The sequence below is a fragment of the Phragmites australis genome, chromosome 2, assembly GCF_958298935.1.
Source record: "Phragmites australis chromosome 2, lpPhrAust1.1, whole genome shotgun sequence".
Lineage (NCBI taxonomy): Eukaryota > Viridiplantae > Streptophyta > Magnoliopsida > Poales > Poaceae > Phragmites > Phragmites australis.
In genome coordinates, this window is record NC_084922.1 from 38,425,046 (window position 1) to 38,444,580 (window position 19,535).

Here is a 19,535-nt window from a genome sequence, read left to right on the forward strand (position 1 = left end):
TTTTTTTGTTCAGTGTCGAGCGTTACAAACGGTTCCATGTCGGGCGCATAGAATCCGGCTAGATTCCTGACGTGGATCCGTGCTGTTCCCGGTTGCAGCCAACACCAGGCCCCACTTGCCTGTCCCCAATCGCCTCATCAGCACCGCCGTTGGGCCCACTCCACTGTACCCTCGCCCACCACTGTTCCTGACGTGGATCCGTGCTGTTCCCGGTCGCAGCCAACAGCCAGGCCCCACTTGCCTGTCCCCAATCGCCTCATCAGCACCGCCGTGGGGCTCACTCTACTGTACCCGCCACGTCCCCAACGCTCCCGGTTATATAGAACCTCCCTCTCTCCATGGGTCGACCAAGTCGAGGAGCACCGTAGAGAATAGAAGGCGAGCGGAAGCCTGTGGCAGTTGGGCAGCCCAAAAAGAAACCAAATCACAGCGCACACCATGGCGATGGAGGAGGCAGTGGACAGTGAGATGAGCTTGTCTAACATGGTGTTGGGTTTCTTCGAAGATGTCGAGAGGGACAGACGGCCGGAGAACGACGACGACGACGAGAGCTCTAGCGGCGGCGGCGACGCCGCCGAGAGCAAAGCCTTCTGGGAGACCCAGCATTCCAAGCTGCATGTAAGTGATGTTCCTCCATTTGATAAGCAATCTGTTGGCATGTTGATCAAGAGCGGATTTTTTTGGTTAGAAGACGAAGATGAATTATTCGCAACTCGTAGTGGCACCGCCGCAACCACATAACACTGATTTGGCCACGATATTTGAATGTACAGGAGACTCTAGCCAAGACCAGCCCGACCGAGGGCAGGATCCGCGCCGACACGGAGGCCATCAAGACCATGCGCGCCGCGGCAGGTGCGGCCTGCTCCTGCACGGGACGGGCGGCGGCCGGGGACTGCCGGCGCTGCATGCTCCGGCACGTCGCCGAGCGGCTGCGCGACGCTGGGTACAACAGCGCGCTCTGCAAGTCCAAGTGGACGCGCTCGCCGGACATCCCTTCAGGTACGAAATTGGTTACGTCGCCGACCTCACCTTTTACTGTGCTTCTGTTGGAAATATATTGGGCTAAGCCCGTGTATCGAACAGCCTCGTCACTGAACAACGACAGTCGCAAACGAAGAGAGAGGAATATCCAAATTTAAGGGCCTTTTAATCAAGACAAGATCCTATGAAAATGAAGCTTTTCAAGTACATGCTGCAAGTGGGTGTCCGTTTTTGTTGTTTAGCTAGCTCTTGGTCATGTCACGCATAGGGAATTTGTTTAAGAGAGTTGAGTTTGTAGAAGCGTGCTGCCAGTAGCGCCTAGCTACAGTAGATAGATATCGAGCACGATTTACTTGTAAAGCCACGTGGTTCATATGGACTGGTCATCCTCTAATAATAGACGCTTCCAAAATGACATACTAACGAAAGCCAAGTAAATGTCAGGAACTCGTCTCTTTCTCTCACATTTCAGCGGTCACGACTCTCACTAGTCAAGTCGCTTCACCCGTCCTGAGTTCGAGTTTTAGAGAACTCGGGATGCGGATGGGTTTAATGGTAGTACGTGCTTGTGTGAGTTTGTACTTAAAAAAAAGACTCCAACTAGCCAAGTCCACATCAACCCTACCTACCAAGGGGATTACACCACGCTTGCGCAGAACATCCCAAAATCTCAACCAGATATTCCACGCCGAACCGCTCCCTCTGCTTCACAAGTTCGGCGCGCCAGCCAAAGCCCGTGCGCACGACCGATACTGACGTGTTTTCCCGCTGATGAAACGTGCACAGGTGAGCACAGCTACGTGGACGTGGTGGTGCAGACGAGGAGCGGCAAGGCGGTGCGCGTGGTGGTGGAGCTCAGCTTCCGCGCCGAGTTCGAGGTGGCGCGCGCCAGCGCCGGGTACCGCGCGCTGGTGGCTGCGCTCCCCGAGGTGTTCGTCGGCCGCGCGGACCGGCTGCGCGGCGTGGTCAAGGTGATGTGCGCCGCGGCCAAGCAGTGCATGAAGGAGAACAACATGCACATGGGACCCTGGAGGAAGCACAAGTACATGCAGTCCAAGTGGCTCGGCACGCCCGAACGTACGGCGGCCGCGGCGACGCCGGTGGTCGCTGCGGAGGTGGCGGTCGGCTCGCCCGAGAAGCAGACGAAGTTCAGGGCGTCCATGCTGAGCTTCGACTTCGCCCGGACCGCGGTTGGGGTCGTGTGATGCATGCACGACGTGCAACGAGAGACGGTGCCCTGGCGGTCACCTGATATATGCAGTGCAGGAGCTGCACAAGTAGTGTACCCGGGATTTTGGGTTTTTGGTCAGGATTCAGGGCTTCAGATTTCAGAAACCGATGTAAATTGCTAGTCAATCAAGCTCGAGATAGCACAAGCTTGTGACGTAGTATCATCCGATACCGTCACTGTAAGGGAACTGCATGTTATGAATTTGTTACCGAAGAAGTGCCCTAATTGGAAGGAGATGAAATTGAGCTTCACTTGCACTGACAAAGATAGCCAGCTGGAGCGGCCAAGATCTGAAGTCATGTGGTAATATGACAATGAAGGCGCCCAGAATAAATAAACATTCACTTGTAACAAGCAATAAAGTCATCATTTGCGATAAATTGCGTGCTTTCAAACTTTTTGAGGGACGGATTTACAGGTCCAGAAGCGAATCAGATGATAGGAAGCAAGAGTTAACTATGTAAGCAGATGGCACAGACAACTGAAACATTGCTGTTTCAGTAAAAAGGAATGAATCCATGTACAGAGCCATGCTCTACTGCTAGTCAATAGCATGGTAACATTGCTGAAATACAGTCTTGAAGGTAATAATGCTGCTATAGCAAATATGGCTTAGTTAAACAGGAAATGTTGCAAGAGAGGGATCTTTACATATCGATGTGCGCCCAGAAGTCTGAATGAGTTCTTGATTTGACGATATGAAACATTTCGATCCCTTGAAGAAGCATTTTCAGGATCCTAAGTATGCACATTTTGTGTGTTGAGAAAAAGCAAGTGCTATAAACAATGATCTTTCTTTCATCTACCAACACAAAGAACTGAAAAGGACAATGCCAGTGTGAAGCAAAGCAAGTGCTATAAACAAATGATCTTTCTTTCATATACCAACACAAAGAACTGAAAATTACATTCTATGGCCTATCAGAATAGCACAGTTTGGAAGGGAGAAGATGTTGAATAGTTACAACAGTTTTGGCGGCGGAGGTCCAGAGAAATCAGGTTGGCTATGCTTGATCTTTTGGACCCAATGAGCTAGCCAGTTCTTGTGATCATGAGCCTCCTGGCAGTGCGAGCTTGGCATGTTGTCGAGTGTTCCATCTCTCTCAAGAACCGTCTTAAACTTCTCCAATATTTGAAATATTTGCCAGAATTCAGGTCTCTTCTCTGGGTGCGAGGCCCAACATTGCTCAATCAGAAGTCGTACTGGCGCTGGGCAGCTAGTAGGAATGACCGGCCTCACATTCTGAAAATCAGAAAATTATGCACATCATTTTCTTTTTCGAAAAGTACACTACTGCAAGTTCATGAGACGAAAATGTGTATGTAGTACTTCTTAAACGTTCACCAAACAGTATGCTAATTAAAAATGTCTCAATATATGGTTTATTATACAATGAATCTCTTAATGTTGAACAAGATAGATAATCTCAAGCCAATTAATATATTACCATGCAGGGCAGGAATTGGAATCAGGTTAGTACCTTGTTAAAAACAGCAAAAGCTGCTTGGAATGGAGTCAGGTCTTCATAAGGTATTGAACCGGAAAACATTTCCCACAAGATCAGGCCAAAGCTGTAAACATCGACTTTTGGACCATATGATTTGTGCTTCATCATCTCTGGAGCCATCCATCTGAAAGTCCCAGTGTCATTCGCCAGAGGGTCACAGTACGCTTCTTCACAAGCTATTCCAAAATCAACAATCTTTGCACAACCTTCCCCGTCAAATATGATGTTCTCTGGCTTCACATCACGATGGATAACACCTTGTGAGTGAATGTACTCCATGCCGTGTGCGATATTCAAGCTAATTGAGATAATCTGGTCTAGAGGAAGAGATTTGTGGTCCAGCTTGTGCAAAAAAGCTCTTAAAGAACCTCCAGAGAGGAACTCGGTGATGACACAGAATACTGGTGGACTGCTGCATGCTCCAACCAGCTACAGAAACAAATTATGTCAAATAGATTAAAGTTTGCTTGTCATGATAAAATAGATGAGAATGAGATCCATAGAAAGAGATCATGACTGATCAGTATAAAAAAAGAACAACTTAATAAAGGATAGGAAATACTCTCTCCGTTTTAAAAATAGATGATGTTTTAGTCTCTTCTACAACGTTCAAAATATACGATGTTCTACAATTTTAAGTAGCTTTAGCCTAAATTTTCCAGTCTTATTTTTCTATTAAGTAACTTTATTTTTAATACAAGTCTTATTTTCCATGCAATTGATAGTGTTAAAAAAGGGTAAGATGGTTATTTTATTTTTCACCTTAATATTTGTACTTGACTCTAAAACATCATCTATTTTAAGACGGAGAAATACTAAGTTTTCATTTCTTGAATTTTCGGGGTGCGTGTAAATCAGACAATCACCACTAGTCAGTAGGACTACCATATATGCCCATATATTTGGCATGTAGGACCACATGGAAAGTAACCTAAAAGTGCAGCTACTAAACAAAACTAGTGCCGATACTAGTCCTTTGGGGATTCCCAAGTTTCCAGGTCAGCTGGTAGAAAAGTTATACTAATTGAAAGGAGAAAGAATACATAATCCAGAAGGTATAGGTTTAATGGTTACTCTGCCTATGCAATTTGCGTACTGCATCAGTCCTCAACAGAAAACAAAATGCATATTACATCAATTAATTAGAACTTCCTTGATAGTTGGCCATATTAATCATGTGTATCTTAGCACGAATCGTGTCGAGAAAAATAACTAGAGAATCACAATCACACAATAGAACAGTGGCGACTACAACTAATTCCATGACAGTGCGTGCTAATTCTAAAATGGAAAGTCATGGTGTTACCTTAATGACATTAGGATGATTGAGACGTGACAGTGTGGTAACCTCCGTGCTGAACTGCTTCTCAAGCTGAGCAGCCAGCTCTGCATCTTCCTCATCATCAGGCTGTCTGATGAACTTGACCGCAACAGGCTGCTCTCTGTAGATCCCATGGAACAACCGGCTGTGAGCACCGGACGCGAACCTGTGCCCAATGAGCAGCTGAGAGCGATCAACAGACCATTTCTCAAGCACCTCGAGCGCAGCAACCTTCGCCCTTCGATTGGTAAGGCCCTCCTTCCTTTGTTTCAGCTTGCCCGGATGACCCCCATTCAGCTCTTGCGAAGACTTCGACCTCCGGTGCGGCGGCGGAGTGGAGAACCTCTTGCTGGCCGATTTGGCCTCCTGAAACACGTCAGGAACGTCGCGAGTTGGGAGAGGGGGTCTCGCCCTCGGCCCCTCGCCGAGGACGTTAAGCGACGAGCTGCGTGGCAGGGCGTCGTCCCTTGGCGCTTTCTTGATCCGGAAAGGAGCGGGGCTGGAGCACGCTCGCAGCAGCCTCAGGCTCTGCTCGTCGGCGTGGAAGGAAAACTCGAGGGCTCCGGGGCTCTCGTCCTCCAGGCTCTGCGACACGGGCTCGCGATGGACGGCCACGCTAAGGATGCTGCTTCCCTTCTTCCCATTTGCAGCCCTGCCTTCATCCTGCTTCGCCGGTGCTTCTTGCAACGGATGATCACTGGCCTTCTCCTGCTGCCTCAGTGCGGCGTGTGGAGACGAGTCCTTCGGCTTCGGCTGGGCGCTCAGCGAACTCGTCTTCGGAACGGAGGAGGTAAAGAGCCTCGTCCCTGGCTCCATGTTGAGGCCATGGAGCTTGAACCCCGAGGCAGACGCCTTCTGCTTCAGCGCGGCGCCGCGGTTGAACTGCTCGACGAACGCGCCGAACTGCTCCCTGCCGGAGTTGGAGCGGACGACCGAGTGGGAGAACCGCGTCCGCCGCACCCACGAGTAGTCCTCGTCGTCCATATCCTCTCAAATCTGAAGGTCACCAACCAAACGACCCCGAATTCCCGATGCACAGACACAGACACAGGGTTGAGGTGTCGAGGAGCTGGATAAGAGAAACCTGGATGAGAAAAATCCGGATCCTAGCACATCCCACAGGTCATTGAACAGGCGCCACATGCCCTCTTCTTGAAGGGCTCCGAATCGTATCTCCTGCCCTGCTCGATTGCTCGGATTCGACGTGTAATCCGGTCAGATTCCATGAACCGCCTCAGCCTCCTGAAATCAATTTCGAAAGCAAACACTCGAAATCAATACGCTTCGTTAAGAAAGAACCGTAAAAGATTGCGTTTCTCGTATCGTGTAGTCACCAGAAAGTATGTAGGAAATAAAAGAAATGCCTCCATTGGTCAAAAGCCACGAGTTACAAATAGAGGATGATTGGATCGAAAGAACGACGAACCGTGCCGGTTAAGCGAAGGGAAAACAGAGGCGTGCAGGAACCATCGTAAGAAGGGAAGAAAGGGGCGGGCAAATCCGCGGAAACCATGACGCCAAACCGGAAATTCAAATCAGAGCACATTCCACGCCACACTCCCTGACGCAGCGGGTATCCAAATCCAGGAAGAGTTCGCCCCTCCCAATCAACCCGAGATACCCATCTCCGCCGCTTACCCGATCGGAAGAAACAGCCGAATCGCACCGAGCAGGCAGGCAGCCAGCCAGCAGGAACGTGCAGGGCGGGGAACGAGCAGCGACGTAGGCGGAGCAGCGGCGCGAAGCGGGCGGGGAAGGAGGGAAGGAATCAAAGCGGCGCACGGGAAAAAGGCGACAGCCGAGCTCGAGCGAGCCCGCTGCCTCACGCTCGAGCTCGACACAATCTCGAGCCGAGCTGGAGCGAACCTAAGATGTCGTCGGAGCCTGCAGTGAGTAGGCTCGTTCAAGCTCGGTTCCCAGAGGAAAACAGACACAGATCATGGCAGCAAACTCATTTGCAAGCAAATCACGATGCAATCCATGTAACAAAAAGAAAATCGTAATGCAATCGAGATCTTTATAGAGGGATCTAGGCATAGAGGGGGCTCACCTTGAGGCTTGGGGTTGTCTCCAACGGTGAGGGGTCTCATGTTCGACGGCGAGGGGTCTAAGATCTAGCGGCTATAAGGGTAGAGAGGGGATTATCAGTTCTACTAGTGGTGGCAGAGAGATCACACGCTATAACAGATGGGCTTGAGATGGAGAAGACGATAATGAGGGTGGCAGAGAAGTGAATCACGTATGTAGCCCTATAGGATTTTGAAAGTGCGTAACTCTAAGGATTAGACTATTCTGACCTATGTTGAAGGGCAGAAGGGGAGACACGTTAGAACTTGAACGAGATGAAAAATAATGAGTCTAATTATTTGAGCTTGGCTCATTAAGGCTCGTGAGCTCAACAACAGGCTCGAGATCGGCTTGAAATCCAGTCGAGCCGAGTTCTGAGCTGTTCGAGTAGCGGTGGGGGTGCGGAAGTGGAATGGAATTCGCGGCGCGGTGGAGAATGTGGCGATGGAGCCCGAATCGAGCAGCAGCTTCGGGCAGGCTAGGGCAGGCGGAGCACCGAACCTCTTTTCGTTTGTGCGCTGTACCTGGACGTGACAGGATGGGATGAATCTTTCTTTCTTCGTTAGCTGTTGAATAATAAAAAGATGGAGAAGTAAAGCTTACGTACGTATACTCGTGAAGTACGTAGACCGGTAGACGAGTGCGATTCATTCAGCGATTATTATATGGTCAACTATTAGCGACGACTTTAGGATTTGATTAAACAAGTGTACTTTTGGTGGGAGGGAGAGGAAAGGTGAGATGGGCTGTATTCTTCTCGTTGATTCAATGGTGTTGGTATCTGGGCTAAATTTTTTTTGCAAACTCATTCCACCGTGCAAACATACAAACCAGCGTCTAAGGCCATTGTATCTGCATCCAATTTTCCGAAATCATCCTACCATCCCGCCGCGGCCTTTTCGTCAAAAACCTCTGCGTGAATTTGTTTCGTCGCGATTTGGTCCTTCTCGTCCCTGCCCGCAGCCGCAATCAGAAATCTCCCAATCCAGCGCCGTCAAGCTCCCGAGGTGGCACGGTGCGACGGCGAGGGTGGAGCGCCGGCGACATCCTCGAATGCGGCGATCCGGTGACGGCCACGAATATGGCGATCCGGCGGTGGCCTCGACAAAGACGGCCTGGACGGCGACGGGCTCGATGGCAACAGCCCTGACGGCGACGGGCTCGATGACGTCAGCTTCCAGCGTGTGCCGACCGGAGGTGGCCGACATGGCTCTACGCTGGACTACGCGTGCGGGCACGGGACTACTTTCCTGTGCTCAGCATTTCTTCTTAGGCAGCGGTACTTACTGCTACTTCAGAATCTGAAAATGTACTTCGACGAGTGCAAATGGCAAGATCAGTAGCACATGGGGTTTGGAAGTTCGCGTGTGTAGCTGGCTGGTAGCCACAATTTACAAACAAGATCACTGGCTGCAAACACTTTACTTGCTCATCAATACTCTTTCAGCTCTAGTCAAGCCCTTTGGCTGATCCTTTCACTTGTTCTCATCAGCAAGTTTTGACTTGCATAAACAAATCGACAACGACCGGACCAGATCACACAGCCAGCAAGTGTTGCATTCCAAGCAGCAGCAGCAGCTCTGAATCTATGATCAGACCAGGAATTCGTGGGCTTCATTTGTTCAACTCTCATGTTTCCAGTCCATCTCAATTTTCCATATAGGCTGAGAGATCTGCAAAATTGAAAGCTGAGATGAAAGATAACACTATGAGGGTGTTTCCATCTCATTTTGGGTGGGATGTGTGCAGCTCACCGGCCTCCCCGGCTTCACCTGTATGCAGGCACGGCAGCAGCGGCAGCAGCCAACAATGCCTCAACTGCAGCTCTTGTGGCTTCCGCAGCGAGCTTATCAAAGAGCGAGTGGCCTTCTTCTCGCTTCCACGGCGGTGGAGGAGGCCGACTTAATATGAAAAAGTTTGTCTCCAATTCAATTCATACACTATTTAGTAAAATAGTCATAATTTTTTTATATGAAGTTCGATTTCAATATTTGATCTTTACTTTAAAAGCTAATGAGTAGACGCATAAAAAAATACACATGCTTATACATGTACCTTTCTTGATAAAAAAAATGCTTAGAAGACCCCCAATGAGATATTTGAAGTTTTGGTTAAAAATTAATCTTATTTAATTTATCATAAAAAATTTAGAGATATAATGCTACATTTAAATTTTATGTTGCACAGACGTTTCATCAATCTAACATACCAAACTCGTGATATAAATCTTTGGAGTTACAGTCTTCAATTGTGTGGTATGTGTGTGATTTTTTCAATTATTTCTACTAATATTACACAGGATCTAACAATTTACTTTGTGGTTCAATGCATTATTTTCCTTTGACAATCTTTATGATTATTTGAGCATCTATATAACATCAAATAAAAAAATATCAACTCCAAAGTTGTAGATTTTGTTGAGAGATAATATTTTTATATAAAGTTTGTTTTTATTCGACTCCATATGAAAAAAGTTATAAATTTTTCAAAATGGAGTGCTTTGATTATCGCTATTTGTTAATATAATGAACTAACAGTGATAATGCCTCTATTATCATTGTCGGTTCATAGTTAGAACCGGTAGTGATAATTAAGTATCACTATCGGTTTTTTAACCGAACCGATACTAATAATTGATTATCATTGTCGGCTTTTGCTGGATAGATTTTTATTATAAATTTTTTAAATCGATAGTGATATTTTATCACTATTGATTATTTCAAATCGGCAATGAAAAGGGATAAAATTGACCTTTTCTATGGTAGTGCAAAATGATAGTGTAAAAATGATTAAACTATATTTGTCACTATATTTCCACTTAATATAATATATGCCAATATGAAATCCCTCTCTCTCTCTATCTCATCAGGACAACCCTTGAGCCTAGTTTTTTTTTTAAGAGGGTACATACAAGATGTACCGACTCATGCAGATCATACTCACGTTACACATGCACACACACACAAGGGAAAGGATCAGAAGTATCTAAGCTTATGCAGTAAATACGAAATATCACTAACGTGCACGCATATTTATACCCATAATATGTCTAGGATATAATTTCAGGTTAAACACACCTAAAATAAGAATCTGTTTGTTTTAATTTGAGATGGTAAAAAACAGTCTGTAGATGGTAGAATCTACGATCTGTATAAGCTGTTGGAAGACAGAGTATTATATTATTATTACAATCTAAGTGCTAAATTGCTAATAACTAGATTCTGTTTGTTTGTTTTAACTTATGCAAGCAAATCACGATACAATCCATGTAAAAAGAAAAAGAAAATCATAATGCAATCGAGATCTTTATAGAGGAGGGATCTAGTCTTAGGAGGGGGCTCACCTTGAGGCTTGGGGTCGTCTCCAGTGGCAAGGGGCCTCGTGTTCGATCACGAGCGGCCTCAGATCTAGCGGCTACAAGGGCAACGAGAGGGGTCGTCGGTTCTGCTGGTGGTGGCAAAGAGGTCACACGAAACGGCAAGTTCGAGATGGAGAGGACGGTAACAAGGGTCACAGAGGAGTGCCTCATCGGATTTTTGGGTTGAGAGCACGTGGCCCTAAGGATTGGGCTATTTTGACCTGCGTTGAAGGGCGGGAGGGGAGACACGTTATAACTTGGGCATTATGTTAAAATTTATTATTTTGATTTTTTTGCTTAAAATCTTTAGATGGTTATTTAGACATTTATATGGTTTTAAATAAAATAGTTGTCAACTATAAAGTTATACAATTTATCAATATCTACAATATTTATATAAAGTTTGTTTCTATCCAACTCAGTATGAAAATGTTTGTCTCTAATCCGTGCACAAATTAGAAAAATAATCGTAAAAATTACATACGGAGTCCAATTTTAATGTTTGATCTTGCTTTCGAAGTTAACGAGAAGACACATCTTAAAAAAAATACATGTGCTTACATATGTATCTGTCTTGACTAAAAATCGTACCTCCTTCAGAGGAAAAACGGTAGGCACACACTGCTACCATGGAGGCTGTGACCGCACTATTCACCGATAGCCCGTCTAGTTGTTGAGTCCCGACCACAACATCCACTCCCTCTAGCGGCAATGGTGGCAAGAGGACGAAGGCAAAACAGAAGAAGGACAGCGGAGGCGACTGCTCTTCCACCTCTAGCCGTGCCTCCTAGCCACTGACTGTGCCATCCTTTGTCTGACCCTCTGGAATCAACCATGGGCTAACATGTTCCAGACGTGGACGCTCCCTCGGCGCGAGCCTCCTCTTGCCCCGGGCACGGGTGTTCTCTGTCCACGTCCAGTGGTCCGGTACCACAGGCCGTCTGCGCCACTTCGGGAGTTTTTTTATTTTTATATTTTTTGAGTTAAAATTTAAATAAATAGATTCCCGGTGAAGATATTTGCAAAACTAGGCGCCTACAGCCCTCTCAGGGGGCTGCAGCCCTCTCAGAGGGCGGTTACGGGTCCTAACCGCCCCCTGGGAGGGCGGTAGGCCTAACCGCCCCCTCAGAGGGCAGCAAGAGGGGCTAACCGCCCCCCCCCTCTCAGGGGGCGGTTAGGCCCTGAGGGGGCGGTTAGCCCCTAGCCGCCCTCTCAGAGGGTGGTTAGGGGCATTTTTTCGTCTAAAAATATATTTTTTCCATTTTATCCTCTAAAAATGTATTATTTTTGTAATTAAAGAAATAAAAAAGGAAGGGGTGTAAGGAAATTAAGAAATTAAATTTGGAGTAGGTTATGTAATAACGGGAGGAAAAAATCAGTAATTAGTAGTTGCAGCATTTTACATGGGTATGGGGTGCGAACGAGGACAACATAGTATTAAACACAAGGTGAAAACATTACAATACACTGTAACCGCGACGACACGATGAGGAAACAAAGGTGTCATGTACGGTTCGCACTAAGACCTACTTATTAGTGGCCGATCCTAATCATAACATGCCTTAGGGAGTGAAAGTATGTCGGGTTACATTAGGTACTCTCTACTGCGTGCATCTAGGATACTTTCCCTTTCGGAGGGTATCGGGACCTGCCGCCTTAGCACGGCGGGCTCTCTCCCGCTTCCTTTCCCTCTCAGCCTCTCGAGCCTGAGCCACGGTACGGTCGTGCGCCACCTTCCTCATGCGCTCTTCTTACTCCCGCTTGAGGCAAAGTTCCTCTTGCTGTTGCTCGTACTCCCGACGTGCGTACGCTTCCCTTCTCCACCTCATGTTCATGTCGACCCACAGCTTTTGTGAGTCATTTTGCTCATTGTCGAGCCACTGAATAAAATCACAGAGCGGTGGAGGGGACTGAACAAATGGAACAAGATGAGTGGTTCAGTAAAAGAGGGTGTGTAATCGGAAGAGATGAGGTGGATATATGTTACCGTACCGGTCGATAACCAGTTGTTGCATGGCGAGGCTTGTCATACTCGTAGTTGGCACACATGAAGAAGCGCAGTCCATAGGTGTATGAGATGTCATGCGACTCGCGGAGCTTACAAAGGTCACTACAGAAGCACATTGATGGTTCAAGACCTTCAGGTATGGTAGTCCCCCAATGTTTCTTTGGTGGTCTCGATGGAGCTGAGGAAGACATTGCACTTGGGAGATATGAGAAATGAGCGATGCTTCACCGTGAGGAGGTTTGGCTATTTATAGTTGGGGGAGGCAGGAGCATTGGATTCGCTCTTGAAGAAAGGAGTGAGAGCATGGGCGTAGCTGGTGGGAGGAGCATCGGATTTCATCTTGAAGAATGGGAAAGTTTTGTCATTGCCCATGGTCAGAGATTCCACGTTTATTGGTACCCGTGTTGTCATTTACTGATTTGAAAAAGCTGGGTAGTGTTGTCACATCTTGTTTAAAGCCTGCGGCAGGAGGAATGTGTTGTCAAGTTATGGTTAAAGTTTAGTGTTGTGGTCACTTCTTCATTTAACGTGTCTGAATATGAAATACATTTACGAAATGCTAAGTCGACCATACAAAGTAAACGTGTCTTAATACATAAGAGTACATCACGAAGCGAATATGCATATGTTAGTTACATAAAATGTAAAATGCTACTCATGCCTCCCTCGTTGCCGTCGCCCGTGCACCCCATCGTGGTCCCGATGCCGCTGGTTAACCCTCACGTGACCCCTGGAGTAGGTGAGGGGGTCGGGTGGGCCGACGTGTCTGGTAGGCCTAGTAGGGACCACCGGTGTCGAGGGCTCGTCGTGCGTGGGCTGTGTCCGAAGCGGTGCACTGGAAACCTGGGATCACTGAAGGACATCGTAGTCAGATATGCCCCCGAAGAAGTCACGGACGATGTCGTATGCGATGTCGGGGCCAGCCTCATCCACCTGACTAGGGTAGGAGGACTGTGAAGGCTCGGCAGGCGTCCATGTGTACTGGCTGGAGGGGCCTATGAACAAATAATCATGTTAGATACGAACAATATGGTATCAAAAGTAGTAGTAAAAAATGTATAATTGTACCTGCGTGGTACGACGGTGCAGCAGAAGAATGCCACGCTGACGTGCCGTAGTACGTTGCGGGCGGGGTAGGGCATGGGGCCGCCGAAGACGGACCGGCCTCGTCACCGAAGTAACCTGAGCACAATACTAACTTAATTTGCTGAAAGTATTAGAAACTAGGAAGAAGGGTTCCTGGAGTACCTGACTGTGGACGCACATGGCTCAATCTACGAGGCTGCGTTGAGACTTGTGTAGACGGACCTAATGAATGTTTAGTAACAATAAGTAAAGGATATTGGTCAACATTATTCAAAAGTATAATTCGTACCATGTTGCTCCGACCCTCCAAGACGTGGTAGAAGGGGTCGTGTGGGTGTCGACACTGAAGAACGTCGGTGCACGTCTGACGGCCGAGACGACTCGGCGTGTACACCACTCGTCCTGGGAGGAGGCCCTGCTACATCTGTGGTAGATCGGCAGGAGGTGAGCTTCAAGGCGCGCGTCGTCTTGTCGAAAACCCGTCTAATGAAGCTCGCCACATCCGACGCACTTAGGTGATGCCCTTGCTGGACGTGGTCCATGGCAGCAGCTGCATCCCTATTTACGTCATAAATGATATCTGTCTGCGGATACGAACAAAAGTAAACAATTAAAGTATACGATTATGTTCATTCAATATGGAGTACGGACTTCAAAAAGTTACTTACTGCTAAAACGGCGTCCTCGTCCCAATGCACCGGGTATGTCTCCGTTGTCGATGCGATGTGGGCCCGGACATCCTCAGGGGTGTAGGTGACACGGGTCCGTGTACGTGGTACATACCACCGTAGGTACTCCCTGAAGTTCCCCTCGCTATGGGGACGCACCTCATCAACGACGTCCTGTAGCGCTTGGGCCCATGTTGCCACGTAAGGGGCCAAACGCTCCGCCCAGAGGTTGCCAGCTGGCTGGCCTTTCCGCGTGTACCTGCATTCAAACCACGGTAAATGTAAGTCAAACTGAAATGAAGGTTGCTCAAACTATAATTTTGCAAATGTACCTGTGGACTTGCACGGGGACGGTACGGATGGGGACGAGCGGGAATGCCTGGTGACGACCAAACTGCCGCATGACGCGGTGCGGTGAGTACTCTTCGACGTAGATGTCGAAGACAAGGGGCGTCTTGGTGAGCCAGTACTCCTCGTCGCGTGTGCACAAGGGTGACAAACCCAATCCTGCACGTGTATGCATGGACCGAACGCTGTATGGCTCCCATACCACATCGTTAGGACGTAGCCTGTCAAACTGGGTACGAAAATGCTAGTACGCGCTGCGAGGCTGCTCGTGGGCCCAGTGTGGCTGAGTGACAAACATCAATACAAATATTCAGAGACTAACAAAATACGAACGAAACTGTTCATGTGAAATACGTACCCGTCGACTACACCACAGCGAGGCCATTGTAGGCGCGTCCTCGTCCGTCTCGCCGTACCATTCCTCTGGGTACGGGGAGCGATCCACCACCGGCCTGCCTATGGCGAAATGCTCGTACGACCATAGCTGAAGAAGAAGTGAACACCCGGCGAAAGTGGCTAGTGCCTCCTTCTTCGTGCATGCGTCGCAGAGCGCCCGATACGTCGCAGCAAGAACAGCGGATGCCCAGCTGAACTGCAGTACGTCCTCCGCATCAGCGTCCGCTATCGACCGAGCGTAGGGCACAAGCGTCCTCGTAACCAGGTGGCCTTGGCCACTAGTGAACATCACCCACCCAAACAACCAAAGGAGGAAGGCCTCCAAATGTCTCGAGACCGCGTATGCGTTGGTGTGTGGGTGGATGTACGCCGGCTGCACATATAACTGGTGTCAGAAAGGATCATTACGACATACTTTGTTAGTATTCGATAGGTTGCATGTTACCGTACCTGGAACTGCAGGATCCACTTTTTCGTTGGCCCTCGTGCATCGGATAACAACTCAGGCACGTAGGGGGGGTGCGTTCGCCTTTCGCTCCACCGGCCCAAATCGCTGATGCATGTCGTTCATCCAGTCAGCCTACATATTGATGACCCTAACCGCAGCTCCCGCACAAGGAAGGCATAAGAGGTAGGAGACGTCCTGCAGGGTCGGGGTCATCTCTCCGCACGGGAGGTGGAACGTATGTGTATCCGGCCTCCAACGGTCGACCAGTGCTGCTATCAGCGACCGATCGAGTAGTAGAAACGACGGGCTGCAACCTCGGGGTTCTCCGTCGATCGGGCCTCGACCAACCGGCAAAGCGGTAGGAGTCCGGCCGCTGCCAACCTATAAGTATTGCAGTATATCAATAATATGTAACAACAGCAGTGATATGACAATTTCGTATCAAATTTTCTAAGTACATGTGGCTCCATCGCTCGTCTACCGTCAGCAGCTCTCCCGGGCCTCATGGGCAAAACACTCCTAGCTCCGTCTGGTGCTCGGCGGATAAGAAGCTGCGATGCTTCTTGTCCACGGCAGGGTCCAAAAGCTCGGACGTCGAAGGGTGAGCCATCTCTGCATTTGAAAGACACGTACATTAATACATTGATAAATAAATACAACAACAATATACTTTGAATACAAATTAACTATATGCGAAATTAACAAATATTAAAATGGTACAAAACTAGCTGAACAAACATGAAGCTCACCTAGACAACAGGTGCATCACCGCCTGCAATTTTGGGACAATATTTATAAGTGTGACCTATTTCATTGCACTGACTGCATCGCTTAATCCTAGGGCCAGCCTCATATTCATCCATATCATTGTGAATCCGACGAGTTTCTCTTCGACCCGGTGCGTTCTTCATCTTTCCCAAATCAGGCACATATATTCTTGCAGGCCTTGGGTTACTTGTAAAAGTGTCAACAATGCTGTAACCATACAACTCCTGGTTCCAGGTGTTCAGTATTTGATCTTTCATGAAATATTGTGACACATATTGCCTTGGAAGCATATGGTGCTCCGCGCACGCAGCTATGACGTGTGTACAAGGTTTGTGGAGTAATTGTGGCTTCTGACAACTACATATGCATGTCTCAGTCCTTAGCACACACTCTTGAACATGCCGCTCACATCTACCCCCCCTCCGACCCTTATCCCGACACAGGACACTGAACCTGTGCTCTACAGTGCCCTCTTGATTTGCGCGATGCATGTGGGCCTTCTTGTTTGCCTTCTCCATGTACTCACATAGCATCCGGCCATAAATCATACGATTGTCCTCCATTACAACCTTAGTAGCTGCATACTGATCAATGAAGTACTTGCAGGTCCCATGCAAAATGCCTTCTACAATTCCAACTAGTGGTAGGGATCTCATTCCTCGCATGACCCAGTTATAAATCTCTGCAAGGTTTGTAGTCATTACTCCATACCTGGCACCACCACTGTCGTACAGTAGAGCCCATTTTTCATTCGGCTCATTGCGTATCCACTGTAAAAAGCTCCTAATAGATGAGCCCGATCTCCTTACAATCTGCGGAGTATCGGTTGGGAGAGGACCGAGAGCTATTGGTTCCTCACCGTTAGGTGCAGCCTCCGTAGTTTGTTTAAGAGTCAGTTCATCAAGTCTTGCCCATAATGCATTGAACTTACGTTGCTGGTTCTGACTGCACAACTCTTGAAAAGCTTCATTAACTCTTTGTTTTTAAACTGTCTGTAGAAGTTCGCACCCATATGGCGCATGAACCATCTGCTTTTGAGATCTGGCCACTGTATTGGTACACCCCGTCACACGCTACCATGTTGCATATCCAGCAAAGCCTGCAACAATCCTACATGTCTATCATGAATGAGACACACATCTGGTCGGTCAAGAACAATTGCATGCTTAACCCGCTCTAGGAACCAATATCAGCTGTCCCCGTTCTCACTCTCCACGAACGCAAACCCTAGTGACAGGACTTGGTTGTTACCGTTGACCCCTATTGCAGACAAAATCTGCTCTTTGTACTTCCCAGTCAGGAATGTTCCATCTAGGCATATGATGGGTCGGCAATATCTAAATGCTTTGATAGTTGCAGCGAATGCAAAGAAAGCACGCTGCAACACTCTTTTTTCGCTGTACTCCACATCAGTAAAGGGGTAATACTTGATATCATAGTAGCTGCCTAGATTTCTTGCACAAATCGTGGCTAATTGACGAGGTAGATTGTGATACAAATCTTCATATGTACCGAACCTCATCGCAATAGCCTTTTGTTTCGCCCTCCATGCCTTCGCATAGTTTATTGTGTACTGGAACCTTTGCTCAATAGCATGGATTATTGATCGTGGCTCATACCTTAGGTTGTCCACAATCTCTCCGTACATAACATTTGCAATGAAAGCAGAAGACAGGTTCCGGTGGGCGAACTATATTTCCTCAATGTGACAATTATGTTCCTTAACTATTGAGCATCGCCAGTAGTCTGCCCATTTCCCTCTGAATGCGTGCACCCGCCAAGGGCACTGAGGCACCAAGTACTTCACATCATATTCTCTTTTACTTGATTTAACAACCTTGAATTGCCTATGAAGAGACAACGACCAGAATTTCACTGCATCAATAACTGCCTCTTTTGTAGGGTACATAGCACCCTGTGACACATCATTCTCATGGTACTGCCACAGTGTCTGGTCAGCCTCGCTAACCACCAACTTCGAAAATTCTTGATCCCGCCACTCTGCAGGAACTGGAGCATTACCCTCCTCATCAGAAGAATCCCCATCGGCAAGACCTTCCTCCAACTCTTCATCCTCCAAATCCATATCTTCAATGATGCTAGGGATGTGCTCCCCTTCATCAGCTACACCCATCGGCTACAGCTCTGGAACATCACCAACCTCCTCCCTGGACCCTATATTAGCCGCCTTTGACTCATCTTCCACTGCCTCACTTGGTCCTGCTACTGCTTCTGCAGAGTTCACCTCATTTTGATCTTTCAGGTATGCCTCAGCTAACAAAACAAGCGGCAGGCCACGTTCATAGCATATATCTACATACTGCCTCCAAGTTGATGTGGCTTCGATGGGAACAAGCTCACCAAAGTATCAATGACTAGCACGGTTCAGAACAGCTTTCAACTTCAGCTCATATTGCTGCGGATCCAGTTGAAAAAACCGCATGAGCCATTTGCACACACCCACAATAGTCCTCTCATTAGCTTTACTAAGCCCCTTCATGATATGACGAAATCCAGACAGATCTACACCGTTGGGACTGTACCTAATTTCACCCTCACCATAATATATCTGAAAAATTAATTTATCTGCCATCCCTGAAAACACCCGCAAACATAACCCATGTTAAGACAACAAACTATATTTCTGATTATCGGATAAACTAGTTTTTAAATGTTACCCTAGGTTCGCAAATTATCATCTACTGCTGCCTCCTACGTCCGCAGGTACAAATAATATACTAAAAATTATATACTACAAATAACATACTGAAAATAATATACTAAAAATAATATACTACAGATAACATACTGAAAATAATATACTAAAAATAATATTCTATATTGAACTGCTATCGTACCATTTTCTAACTAAATTTGACAATTTTTTAAATCCTAGGTCATAAATGTATAAAATCTATGTCATATACTACTACTGCACTAATTAACAACAATAAAAAGGAAAAAAAGATTTACCCGAAATTTTTCTTCAAATCCGCGGCCCAAATGCAGCAGGGCTTTGCCGACCTCTCTTCCTCCCCTCCCCTCTCCTCTCTTCTCCTCTCTCTTCTCAACTTTTCCTTTTTTCCGATTTTTATGGTTTTTTGGCCATTTTTTGGCCTTTTTATAGCTTGCAGGGCGCGGGCGGGCGGGAGGAGCCTAAGGGACTTTCCGCCCTCTCAGGGGGCGGTAAGCCTCTGGACCGGGCAGGAAGGCCCCACCCGCACTCTGAGGGGGCGGTTAGGCCTATCGCCCTCTCAGGGGCGGTTAGGACCCGTAACCGCCCTCTCAGAGGGCTGCAAGCGCATAGTTTTGCAAATATTTTCGTCGAAAATCTATTTATTTAA

At 47.5% G+C, this 19,535-nt stretch overlaps 2 protein-coding genes across 4 annotated transcripts; one reads left to right on the top strand and one right to left on the bottom strand.

The window, feature by feature from the left end:
* The first annotated feature begins 357 nt into the window (after positions 1–357).
* LOC133908724 (uncharacterized) lies at positions 358–2,551 on the top strand. Its single transcript, XM_062350861.1, has 3 exons — positions 358–618; positions 774–1,002; positions 1,771–2,551. Exons 1-3 carry the CDS (start codon positions 439–441, stop codon positions 2,187–2,189), a joined length of 828 nt encoding a protein of 275 aa, XP_062206845.1. The 5' UTR covers positions 358–438; the 3' UTR covers positions 2,190–2,551.
* Positions 2,552–2,768: 217 nt separating this feature from the next.
* On the bottom strand, positions 2,769–6,966 carry LOC133908722 (uncharacterized). Of its 3 annotated transcripts, none has more exons than XM_062350860.1 (4): positions 6,683–6,966; positions 5,030–6,286; positions 3,697–4,152; positions 2,769–3,458 (listed from the first exon to the last, which is right to left on the bottom strand). In XM_062350860.1, exons 2-4 carry the CDS (start codon positions 6,026–6,028, stop codon positions 3,177–3,179), a joined length of 1,737 nt encoding a protein of 578 aa, XP_062206844.1. In that variant the 5' UTR covers positions 6,029–6,286; positions 6,683–6,966; the 3' UTR covers positions 2,769–3,176. The 3 variants fall into 3 exon arrangements, with proteins under 3 accessions (XP_062206844.1, XP_062206842.1, XP_062206843.1); XM_062350858.1 differs by having other exon boundaries at positions 6,471–6,966; XM_062350859.1 differs by having other exon boundaries at positions 6,379–6,966.
* Positions 6,967–19,535: the final 12,569 nt, after the last annotated feature.

What these genes read in the sequence shown, in the direction of transcription:
- LOC133908722 (XM_062350860.1), bottom strand. Translation starts at nt 6,028, where the DNA reads ATGGACGACGAGGACTACTCGTGGGTGCGGCGGACGCGGTTCTCCCAC. An exon ending in ATCATCCTAATGTCATTAAG is followed by an intron (nt 4,153 to 5,029) that starts GTAACACCATGA and finishes TTGTTTCTGTAG; the next exon opens with CTGGTTGGAGCATGCAGCAG. An exon ending in CTTTTGCTGTTTTTAACAAG is followed by an intron (nt 3,459 to 3,696) that starts GTACTAACCTGA and finishes TCTGATTTTCAG; the next exon opens with AATGTGAGGCCGGTCATTCC.
- LOC133908724 (XM_062350861.1), top strand. Translation starts at nt 439, where the DNA reads ATGGCGATGGAGGAGGCAGTGGACAGTGAGATGAGCTTGTCTAACATG. An exon ending in CCCAGCATTCCAAGCTGCAT is followed by an intron (nt 619 to 773) that starts GTAAGTGATGTT and finishes TTGAATGTACAG; the next exon opens with GAGACTCTAGCCAAGACCAG. An exon ending in CTCGCCGGACATCCCTTCAG is followed by an intron (nt 1,003 to 1,770) that starts GTACGAAATTGG and finishes AAACGTGCACAG; the next exon opens with GTGAGCACAGCTACGTGGAC.